The 12,455-nt window shown below is 44.1% G+C and overlaps 1 protein-coding gene across 1 annotated transcript in view; it reads left to right on the forward strand.

Moving 5' to 3' along the window:
• Nucleotides 1-12,455, forward strand: part of syn3 (synapsin III) — a 130,646-nt gene that overhangs the window by 98,733 nt on the left and 19,458 nt on the right. Inside the window, exon 7 of the mRNA XM_030045653.1 lies at nucleotides 7,494-7,556. Within this exon, the coding sequence (XP_029901513.1) occupies nucleotides 7,494-7,556 (63 nt within the window). The remainder of the gene's footprint in view (nucleotides 1-7,493; nucleotides 7,557-12,455) is intronic.

A 12,455-nucleotide genomic window follows, 5' to 3' on the forward strand; every position in this document is an offset into this window, starting at 1 on the left:
GGACAGTATCAGTCATGAATACAGAGCAGATTCATTCATTTAGATTTGACGTTTAACTCTCAAAGCAACATCCTGTATTTCTTTTAGTGTATTTCTTTTATTTGGGGGATTTTTTGGGGTCATTTTCTTGCACTTTTTCCACTAGTTTCCTTGCTAATTGTCGAGTCAGCGGCTAATTTACCCAGAATCATGTTTTTTGAAAGAAATCAACTGAATTTCCTCAAGTTTCAAAGAGTAACACAAATTACCTGTACACATAACCTCCCGTATTTTTTATTATTATTATTATTATTTTTTTTTTTTGGTAATTTTAGGCTGCATTAATACAGAGAGAGTTTTTTATTAAACAAATTTTTGTCTTTCTGTTTCCACACATGAAAATTGGGTGTTCATGTGGCACCAACAGCGCACCTTTTGGAAAATGTTCTCCTTCCTTTTCCTTTTGCGATGAGTCCTTTTCTATTCATTTGTGACTTTTAGGCGGAGCTCAGCCTCCTCCTCTGTCCATTTAAACCACTCATCCTCGTTTTTGATCGTCCCACTCTCTTCCTCCCGTCGGTTTTGGACGTTGTCAAGGCGCTTTGAAGCGGATTGGCTCTTGCTACCTCTGGTTAGCGTCTCTGGACATGCTCAGATCGTCAAGTCGCATGTGTTTTTGTGTTCTCACATGGACGCCGATGTTTGAAAACCCTCCTCTATGGGCGGAGTTTCTTTTTCTTTCAGTGGAGAAATTGTTGTATTTTCAAAAAAAATCCATTTCAGTGTGGACAGGGCCTTAAAGGTGCAGATTGGAGTGAGGTTTCTTGTTCAAATGACACATCGGGACACATCACGGACCCTGAAATCCTGCCACATGGGGCTCTGATGCTCCCAGTTCACCAGTTATGACGAGTGCAACATACATCAAAATAAAAGCCCTGCTTAACTTTTGACCAATGCTAACAAAGTCACACTCGGTCACATAGTGCCTTTATTTTATTTTTTTATTTTATTTTTACACAGAGGCCAATAAAATAACCTGACTCGGGGGTTAAATGGGACACTCGGTCGGGGACCGGAACCCAGAAATTATTTTTGTCTGGCCTAAAGGTCCAGCCAGATTTGGAAGCACAGATTATGCTACTAGATCCGGTGCATTCCTAACAGCTTGGTCACCTGCCGAGGTTTCTGGCTTTCAGAAGTTTTTGTAGTCCGTGTGCTCCACCCAGAGTACCTCCATGTCACTCACAGCTCACCTGCTGTCTTTTTCAACCGCTCACAGGTCCTCCATACGTCCATATCCACGTTCATACGTCCTCCATGTTTCTCCTGGAGGGACGGAGCTCCATTCCTCCAGGTGATTTCCCCTCATCCAGTGTTGTGGTGATGGAGGTGGCGGGTCCAGAACCTCCCACAGGTGTTCAGTTGGGTCGAGCTGTGGTCAGTGTGAAGTGTCGAGGCAAAGCGTGTGAGAGACTCGCCGCTCCACCACAGCAAAAAGTGTCAGTGTCACATTTTGCATCGCGTAGGTGTGAAAAATGCAACTGCATTAATGTGACGTGGTCTACAGGGGGCGACAGAGTCCATATAAAGAGGCAGGCGTGGGGGTGGACGGCTCAAACAAACATCTTCCCGTTCGCGGTCCAAATTCAAATCCAAATCCAAGCAAAACCAAAGCTTGTTTTTAATGTGTTTGACGTTATGACGGCGTTGGGGCTGCAGGGTTCAGGGCTGCAGGGTTCTGGGTGGCAGGGTTCAGGGTGGCAGGGTTCTGGGTGGCAGGGTTCAGGGCTGCAGGGTTCAGGGCTGCAGGGTTCAGGGTGGCAGGGTTCAGGGCTGCAGGGTTCAGGGTGGCAGGGTTCTGGGTGGCAGGGTTCTGGGTGGCAGGGTTCTGGGTTCCACACAGAACCCTCAGCACAGGCCCGTTCCTCCAAACAAGCCCACAGTGACTCCCCACAACCCGTGCAGCTGATCTGACAGGACTGAGGCCCTGATCTGCTGCAGCAGGTAAACACTGAGGGGACCAGGTGAGTCCATGAGGCTGGACCCAGTCTGACAGCTCCTGCCACCCAGTCCCGGCCAGCAGGGGGCGCCACACGGTTCCACCTCAACTAGGGACCGCTAACCTGTCGAGGCATGTTGTTCCTCAGGGTCGTGGCAGATAAGTCCAAAAGTCACCTTGTAAGCCGCCTAGGATCGAGGGGAATGGGATAAAGGAGATGCTCCCTGGTGGCTCGGCTGGTACAACGCGAACCACAAGACCCAGGTTCAAATCCAAGCCCAGACCCTTTGTTGCATGATATTTCCCCCTTTAATAAGCAGAAATGCCCCTCCCTCCCCCCCAAAAAAGTCTAACAAAAGAATAACTTTGCATTTGCTTAAATCAGGGATTTCTGAATGTCCCTGCACAACCTGCCACAGGAGCTCCCAGTCCATCATCTGCAGGGTTAATCAGCCTGTTTGTGTTCCCCTCAGCAGGGAAACAGCCGTCACTTGTTTCCACAGAAATCAAAAGGACCACTCTTTATTTCATTACTGACAAAGTGGACGCAGATGCACGACATGATGTCACCTGCGGACATGTGACGGACACGTGACACTCCCCCTTTCCCAGCAGCCCGTCCGTGTTTTCGACCGTGCAAACTGGGACGAAATGGAAAATTCCAGCCGAGCGGAGACTTAAGATTCTCCCGTCTGCGTACGCTGCGGTGGTCGGCACGGCGGTGGGAGCCGGCAGGAATGTCGCACGGACGTGTTTTGAAGTTGGGGAAGTGTGATTCACCTCAGACATGACTGACTCATGCAGGGGAGGGGGTGGCGGGGTGGCGGGGGCGGAGGGGCTTCCCTGAAGTATGTCCATAGCGTGCCAGGTCTGGCCGTCTGGCACGTTTACTGTAAACTGAAGCCTGCGCTACAAAGTGAAACCGAGTCTGGTGAAATCGCCCACCATATAATTAGCTTTTTTTTTCCCCCTGCATGTGATTTCTCCACCACACTGGATGTGTTTTGCAGATTTCTGCTGGGAACAAAAGGTTCAAATCCAAACTTCCACATCTGAGAGCCGGGAAAGCCTCGGTGGCACTAATGACCCGCCGAGAGCTTGCTTTTTTTTTTTTTTTTTTTTTTGAGGATGGAAACTTGTTGTGTTGAGCGCTGTCATAAAGAATATCAATCACTGTGAAATAAGGAGTCGTCCCTCCTGTCTGAGGGAAAGTCTGCACCAGCACCACTTTGTTTTATGGTTGTTTGTGTTTGAGCAGAGAGACGCGCAGCAGTTCTCTGAGCCGTGACCTCAGCGTGATGACACTGCCTCTTATTTACAGCACAATGCTCGTTTTGAAGAATTAAAAAAAAAAGTTCAAAGTCACAAACATAAAAGGAAAGAGCCATGAGAGTAATACAAGATGATTCACCATGCAAGTGTATAAATAATTTGGTTTGGCAGGTGGTTTTGAAGCCTGGGCTCCTTGATTCAGTCTGGATTTTAAAGCAGACAATAAGAAGATCTCGTTTTAAACTGAGATTTGAGACCAGCCAATAGGATTTTTAATCTGGACTTGAGCCCACTTGTTGTTTAGATGGTCCTACTGAGCATGTTAATGTTGATTAGCCTTTAAAATATGTAAAAATCACTGTAGACTTATGGGAAAAAAATGTCCCCTTCGAGTTTAAAAGTTAAAGTTTGGTATTTACGTATTAGACTTTTTCATCGGGGATTTATGATAAAAATAAAACATCCGTACCGAGTCCGTCGCAGCTGGAAGTTACAGCCCCGTCACATTAAGCCCCGCCCTCTCTCGGCCCCTTTCAGCCAATCAGAGCAGAGAGATGGTCGGTGCAGCCTTGACCCATGACCAGCCTCCTGGGTGGGTTTAAAGCTAAGCCACACCCACTTCCACGCCCCCTTGAGGACACTGACTGAAAAAGTTCACTTGATGGACGCACGACATCCGGTCTGAGCAAACAGGTACAGCTGGGTGTAAACTCCTTTCTCGGCCCACAGGTGGCAGTGTTGCTGCGGTTACCTTTAAACCTTCAGATAAATCGCTCCAGCGTGGAACCGACCCAACATCCACCTCTCTCAAGCCAACTCTGGTTTGACATTTTGCTCCACGCCAGGGTTCGGTAAGGGCTAAAGCGCTGGCAGGTGCTCCTAAGCACTTTACGATGTAAAAAAAAAAAACCTCACAGATTTTAACGCTCGGAGCTGCTGTGAGAAAAAGTCAAAGTGCTGGACAAATCCAAAAAAGAAAGAAATCGTACAGCTAGTAGGAAGTTTTGAGTGAGGCAGCGCCCTCGTGAGGCGGGGAAGCGACGACGACGGCGAGGGCAACGCACTGCTGTCATCGCCTCGCTGATGGGAAGACAGAGACAGACAGACAGAGAGACAGACAGAGAGGGAGACAGACAGACAGACAGACAGACGGAGGCGGGCGGCTGCCGGCTGCAAGCTGCACGCCCAGAGCTCAACTCAACACCCCGTCCTGCAGAGAGACTCTCACTTACCTGCTAAATCCAACAACTCACCAGCAGTCAGATGACACACACACACACACACACACACACACACACACACACACACGCACACACACACATACACACTTCCTGTGGTCACTGCACTTGAGCATTTCTGTTCAGTGAGACTTTCTACATTTCAAAGTGAAACATCAAATGTGCTGCCTCGTCAGAGTGAAGAGGTTTCATTTACAAGTAAAACTAAAATGTTTTAGCTGTGGAGATTTCCAACCTTTTTATGTTCTGTTGAAATGATATTATTCATATCATATCAACAATATATTAAATTGTTTTGATGCCACTCTTGAACACTGACAGACGTTTAAAGAGGTGACGCTGGAACATGTTAAAATAATCCCTCGTGCTTTTTGTGATGGAGCTAAAACAAATGAAGATGTAGAAACAGTGAAACAGGAACAAAGGAAGGACATGGGAATATAAAACAAAAGGACAGAAAAACAATGAAATACGTCAACGAAGAGAATGAAAGAAGAGAACAAAGGAGGCGTGATGGAAGGGTCAAGTGAGGTCAAGTCAGTTTTATTTGTGCAGCCCAACATCACAAATTACAAACTGGCATCAAGCGGCTCAACACCACAACAACATCCTCTGATCTCTCTGAAATACCATGTGGAGCAAATTCACTTTGACAAACATGCACGGGGGAAACAGGTGACAAGCAAAGAAATGCAAAAAAATGAGGCAGAAATTAGCAAAAGGCAAGTGAGATGTCAGAGGAAAACAGCCAGAAGATTACATTTTATCTTCAGTGTTCCCTCCGGGTTTCTTGAACGTTTTTTTTTTTTGACGTTTTTCATGTTTTGAAACACAAAATCCAGACAGAAGGGACTGAAAACAAAATTCAGGACAAGTCAGGAATGCAATCCATAAAACACATTTGGGTGGTAAGACGGCGTGTTAGGGCCGTTGTAAGGAGGAAAAGGAATTACAGAGGAATTGTAGGAAAAAAAATCTGAATTTTGGAGGTTAAAGTCGTAAATTTATAAGAAAAAAACTTGAATATTAAAGCGGTAAAATTTCAAAACGAAATCTCTAGTACATGATTTTTTTTCTCATAAATTTGTGAGTTGATAATCTCAGAAATTTCAAGTTTTTTTCTCATAAATCGGTGTTTTTTCTCGCAAATTTACAACGTTAATCTCAGAATTTCAGAGTTTTTTCTCGTTATTTTACGACTTCAATCACCATCTGAGTTTTTTTCTTGTAATTTTATGACTTAAGTCTTGAAATTTCTCATTTTTTTTCTTCAAGATATTAACCCCCTCCACCCTGGCTGCTTATCCCCCCCTCCCCCCTCTTATATTGGCCCTAACATGCCGTCATATTTAGCTGCTTGTATTTTAGGATGAAAAGCTCCAGATTTAACCAAACATCGAGCATCGTGTGTTTTTCTCCTTTAGATTTAGAGAAGAATCATCATGATCCATGATGTCGATGACTTGTGATGACGGCTGGTGATTATTTTTGATATTCTGTTTATTTTAACACGTTGGCTGCCATTGATGTCTTGAAGTCGCGCTAGCCGTGGAGACTGATGCTGCGTTCAAGGCGCCATCTTAAAAAAAAAAAACTGACCACCAGCCCCAGCTTCATCATAGCTCACGGCAGTCTAGTGGCGTTTCACCGCCGCCCAGCCCTGTTTACATAATCAAAGAACAAACTATCTGTGAATAGTTGAGTTGTCTGAAAATGGCTGGCAGCCAATGGGTTAATTCATTTTGTGCGTCTCGTTGTGTTATCTGTGCTGCTGCCTGCTCTCGGCCTCTTCTAAAAGACATTTTCCTGGTTAAATGACAATAAAGCGCTCAGATTCTCAGAGTTCTCACACGGTAACAACATGATAAAGCGTTTTAGGGAAACAAAATGTATTTCAGAGTGAAGTCTGCTTCACTGGATGTTCCTGCTGAGGTTTTAAATCTCACACTGCGTCTTTACAAAGTGCCTTTCCTGTGTTCCTGTGGCCTTCCTCTCACACAGGCCTGCCTGAAGTTGCTGTTACGTAACCCGGCGTGTCGGCGTGAGCGCTTCCAAACAGCGGAGGGGAAAGTGCTTCCCGAGCTGGAAAAGTCCCTGTGCAGATTACAATCGCCTCTATAAATCTATCAGCAGATTTATCAGGGGCGTTCGAACCGCAGCGAGGTTTGAAGTCATGTGTTGATGTTTCATCTGTACAAACGGAGAGGCGGACCCCGGCTGCGGTCCGCCCGTCCCGTCCCGCCGAGCCGTGCCCGTCCTCCCGGCTTCCCAGAAACTCCACGCTTTCTCTAACAAACCCACAGCTTTTCTGAATCCACCTCAGGCCTCAGGACAGTTGGGTGTTCCCGGCGCTGTTCGCCTCACGCAGCTCTGCTCTCCGTCATCCAGTCGTTTCAGCCGCAGCGGCGATTTAAATTCAGAGACGATGACGACGACGCTTCCAGACTCAACCGCCTCGGCTTCCCGCTTTACTCGCCTCAGGGTGTTTTCATCCTCAGATTCACACAACAAACTGATATTAAACACATGACATCACTTTAACCCTTTAAAACACCTGAGCACATTTACATCACATCTCTCACAAGTGTGGGGGAAAAAGGTAGAGCAAGAAATTATCTGAATATTAGCCAAAAAAAAAAGGTACAAGAAAATGACAAAAAAATGAATATTAGCAACAAAAAAAAAAAAACAACATAGTAAATTTATAAAAAATGAAAAAAAAAATTACAACAAAGAAAAGAAAATTAGAAAAAAAATCCAGAAAATTAGAAAAACATTACTGGGAATCAGATTATATATTTAGATATATAATTATATCAATAATATTAATATATAATAATTATAAATTAAAAATTAAATTTCAAGTGCCATAAAATTACTACAAAACAAGTCAATTTAATAAAAAAGAAGACAACTATCCGAGAAAGTTGATAATCACAAAACGTGAATTTCTTTCCCGTCTCAGAGTTTTTTTCTGATGTTGTCTCTCTCTCTCTCTGCAGGTTTCCACGCCGTCCCTCCCCGTGGTGGTGAAGATGGGCCACGCACACGCTGGCATGGGCAAGGTGAGCTCCCAGAAATATCCTAGCACACACACACACACACACACATCTTACCGTCGGGCTGTTCTCTTGGCTCTTGTTTGCAGCGTTTCTGTTTCTGTCTGCAAACATGAACATTTTCTTTCAGCCTGTTTGTCGCTAAACACTCACCACTGTGGGGTTCCTGCACCTGTCAATCAAACAGAGTGGGTGGGGCTTGGATTGCCCTGTCGATGGACTTTGCTCACGCTAAGCGCCCTGTTCTTCTTCTTCTGTCTACCTCAATCAAACCGGGGAAAAAACATCACTTCCTTTGCAGCAAGAAAGAGCAGTTTCAACATTCATGACCAGTTTCTGACAGGATTATTAGAATTTTTCTTTTCTTGTTACTCAAAAAAAGGAGTTTGGTAAAACAGCTAGAAGGATTTGTGTGGATACATCCTGATTCTCTGCCTTGTAGTTTATATATATGTTTGTGTATAAACCCCATAACCCTTTTATTTATTTTATTTGGTGTATTTAGTTTAGTAAAGGTGAACGTGATGCATTGTTATGTGTTTCTATGTTCAGTGATAAAAAAAAGGCTGATGAAGTGGATGCAGGCTGGGTGGCTGCTGTGGTGCACCAGTGGGAGATAAAGAAATGTAAATCTCATCGAGTCTCGTCGACTGTGTGTCACAGCGGCCGACGCTGCTGAGCTATGAGCCGATTTCCCTCTGGATCTTTACTTTACACTGCTTTCTCAGTTTTGTCAGATTTCCTACCGTTTTACAAGACACAACGTGCGACGCAGCGGTACAACATGATGAGAGAGTTTGAGCTTCCTCTCTGAGCGAGACGTCAAGGAAAATGGTCTTTTGATATCTTTTTTTTTTTTTTTTGGCTAGGACGAGGTGCAAGGCGTCCAAAATGGGTTCTTGTTCATTTTTATTATCTCTTAATGGTAATTTGTCATCTGCTGGAACTCATTTGGAAAAGGAGGATTAAAAAATGGCTTTCCATAGACTTTTTTTTCTCTTTATGATCTTCATCTTGCAGAGTCACAGGCCTGATGTGCCGGCTTGATCTGAGGTGTTTGGTCTAATCCCAGTGATTACTCTGGTCTCTGGTGGAGACTTCTGTGGTCCTAAAACAACAGAAACAGCACAGAATCAGCAATAGTGCCGTTGTGATTACAGACGGTGGACGTTTTGAGAAGTGCAACACCTCCTCTGACAAAACGCTGAGGAGTGAGAGTGCAGATATAATCTTTCCCGCGCCCTTCGCTTACCAAACCCTGACATTACAGAGAATGTAAACATTGATATTGGGCAACGCGGTGTGATTAGTTTAGCAGAACATGAGCTTACACAATCGGCCTACTAACATGAAGCTGACATTCATCTGTGCCTCGACATGCCTCTGCGGCTCCGCTGGCTCACATGGGGATTCACTTCCTATATGCTTCTCGCCCTCGTCTGTGCACAGGGGCTGGGTTTCCTGCTCAGGAGTGCTATAGAAGTTCCCATAATGCTCCGGGAGATCTTGGCAAGCCGCCGCGGAGCAGAACCTCGTTTAACCCGCGGAGCTCTGAGAACAGAGGAGGACGCTTTGGGACGCCGGCCAGCCCTGTTTTCTTACCTCGGATGCCTCTCTAACCGGAGCAGAGAGGCTTGCAGAATAAAATGTGAATCTGCATTTTCCACCTCAGCTCACTGGCACCGCATCAACCGAAACTAAACGCCCTAAAATTAGTCCTAAATCAAGTGTGACTTAAGGCTGCTGCATTTAGCATTTAAACATCCATGAATCATCAACACATTCATGTGGAGATGTCAGTAAAAATTTAAACAAATCAGACCGGCGGTGTTGGGCCTGTCAGCCTCCATCAGCCTCTGCAGCGCTCGTCCGTCTGCTTTGGGTTGCTTTACAGCACAAAACAGGAAGGGGGCGCTGTTCTTCCAGAGCAAACGGAGCTGAAGCTTTCAGAGTTATGCTTTTGGCAGACGGTGGAAGGAGTGATAGATAGATTAGTCTGACATATATTATATTATATTATATATTATTACCATATATTATGTTTAATAAGGCCATAGACACACACACACAAACACAAACAGCTGTGATGTCACCCAACTAAAAGTTTAGGGTAAGAAAAAATACCGATATGGAGACAAATAAATCAGTACAAAGTCATTATCGGCCAGAATGAGCTTTAAAATTCCAATTTCAGTCCAATATCACTGTATTGATACAGCTGATATTTAGCACTTTTGTAAAAATCTTTTGTCAAGCTATGTGTCATTAAATACCGCTATCAAATTTGTATAACACGGTGTTCTCTTTTTTTGGACAGCCCAAATGTTCATATTTAACTAGCTTTTTATCAACAAGCTAAAAGTCAGCTGACTCTAACACTGTACAGTAGCCTACAGTAGAATTGTATACCATAATAAAAAAAAAAAAAAAAAAAAAAAAAAACAAGGAAATTAAATGTCTCTTTTCTTGTTATTTTCCTATTTGAATTGGAAAGTAGATCCGGCAGGAAGCATATGTAGGAAACCTCTGCATGGTAACCTTACGCCAGTAAGGAACAACCTGATAGTATTTTCACAATTTTCTGTAATTCCACTGAAAAAAAAAATGGAAACCAGATTACCAGGTAACTCCCTTCTTCTCCTGACTGTCATTTTTTCCCCCTGAAATGGCTCTAACATGCTGTTGTAGTTGTACAAAAATATGAAAAGAAATGTATAATGAAGAAACTATGAGGAGGTAAGCCTCAAGTTGCAAATATAGAAAGATGCAACTGATAAAAAGAGACTGGACATGTCTTCACTGGGTTGGTGGATCTCCAAAAAAACCCACCTAATCGATGCGTTTGTCAAGAAGACATAAGACAGCTGAGAGTGAGGAGCTCCCTGTCTCAGCTGACAAACTTTATTTAGCTGAGTTTGCAGCCGTGTGCGGAGGAAAGCGTCCACACCCTGCCGTCCCAGGCCGTGTGAGGTTTCCTGCTGAGGATGCAGAGCTCCAGCAGGCCGACCAGCCGCTGGACTCTCACCAGGATGACATGAGCTTTTCCATCTTCACCTCCGTGCCAGCCGTTCACCTTCCCGGCTCTGTTTGCACCATCACGGCTTGTTTTGTTTACTCTGAGGATTTGCGTAATTCTCTGGACGGCTTGGCGGACTTACGGCATGGTTTTTCTTCTTCTTTTTTTCTTTTTGGATCTGCTGCGGGCTATCGGGTTTCCACCTCTGGAGCCGTGATGTGAACTATGAGTCAGCCGCCTTAATTTAGGACATTATGTTGTTTTAGCCTCTGCCCACTTACACAGGCTCAGTATTCAGTCGATGCCGTGAGCAAAACCCTCACAGAGGAGGGGAGCAGCGTCGCCTACATGGAGGCTCAGTGTTGGACAAAGGAAACACTTTCAGTACATATTTGTATCAGTCAGAAGGGAAAACCCAGCAGAAAGACTGACACTGAGGTGCTGAGCTACAGAGCCCCGCAAGGGTCATACAGAGATTTGTGTGTGTGTGTGTGTGTGTGTGTGTGTGTGTGTGGGCTGGCGTTTTGGTTTTGGGTATGTTTTTGTAATAAATTTTGCATTCTCTCTCAATACTTTTGCATTACCTTGCAACATGTTTTTGATTCTCTTGTAATATTATTTAGCACTTATTATTATTATTACTATTATTATTATAGTTAGCACTTTTGTAAGAATTTATTTTTCTAGCTATATGTCATTTAATGCCACTATCAAATTTGCGAACATAATCTGTGTAACTGCAGGGTTCTCACTCTTTTTGGACCGCCCAAATGTTTGTAATCAACTTTTTTATCAGCAAGCTAAAAGTCAGCTGACTCCCCTGGGCTGCCAGTCCACAACACTAAACACTGCAATACAATTGTATACAATATAACCAACAACAAGTCCCGGTTCCCAATTTTTTTAGGAAATAAAACACCTCTTTTCTCGTTATTTTCCTATTTGAATTAGAGAGTAGATCCAGCAGGAAGCGTACGTAGGAAACCTCTGCATGGTAACATTACGCCAGTAAGAAACAACCTGTTAGTATTTTCACAAATTTTTGTAATTACACCAAAAAAAATGGGAACCAGGTTTTGTTGTTGTTTGTATTGTCATGATCCTCCTTGTTGGTGTTGGTGTCTGTGCTAAAACTGTTACTTTGGGAGCTGTTTTGCTGTGGAAGTGAATGCAGAGATACAAATCCAGTGTTGTGGACTAGCAGCTAATGAGGTCAGATTTAATTTGAAGTATCTACATGGAACAAAATAAGCTTGGTCGGCTTGTACCTGTGTTTGTGCAGCGCTATGATTCTTACAAATATAATTGTGTGTGGAAAGATCCTGGTATCGCAAACAATAAAAGAGGAAAGAGAGCATGCACATCGAAAATTAAATACTCAGGTGCCAGACAGATAAGGTCATAGCTATGAAAAATATCCTACATGGATCCTCAGAATAATTATGTAAATAGGAGGACACACACTCCTGCATCACCGCTGTGGAGACAAAACAAACGTATCCTGCCTCGGAGAATATAGTACCACTGCTGAAATTCAGTTTTGGTTTGGTTTCAGCTTTGGTCTGGCTCATTTTCACTCTGTTGACGGCGTGTGAGACACTGCAGTCGCTGTCTGTGGGTTTCAGCTGGGAGTGCTCGTCAGCGCCACCATGCCGCTCCCCTTCAAAGTGACAGCAGCGTTTATTTGCCCACATCGCCCGTCAAAGTGTCCCGCCCCGCTTTTAAACATCAAACATGCTTTGTATTTTATTGTTTTTGTGTCATTCTCATCTGTGCTTTTTTTTTTTTTTTTTTTACATTTGGTTTCCCTTTTCCTTTGTTCACTCCCATCTGCCTTTGTCATCTTTCTTCTTCTTTTTATGCGTCCTCTGAGGCTCCGCTGTCCCACC

Source organism: Myripristis murdjan, chromosome 23 (assembly GCF_902150065.1).
Source record: "Myripristis murdjan chromosome 23, fMyrMur1.1, whole genome shotgun sequence".
Lineage (NCBI taxonomy): Eukaryota > Metazoa > Chordata > Actinopteri > Holocentriformes > Holocentridae > Myripristis > Myripristis murdjan.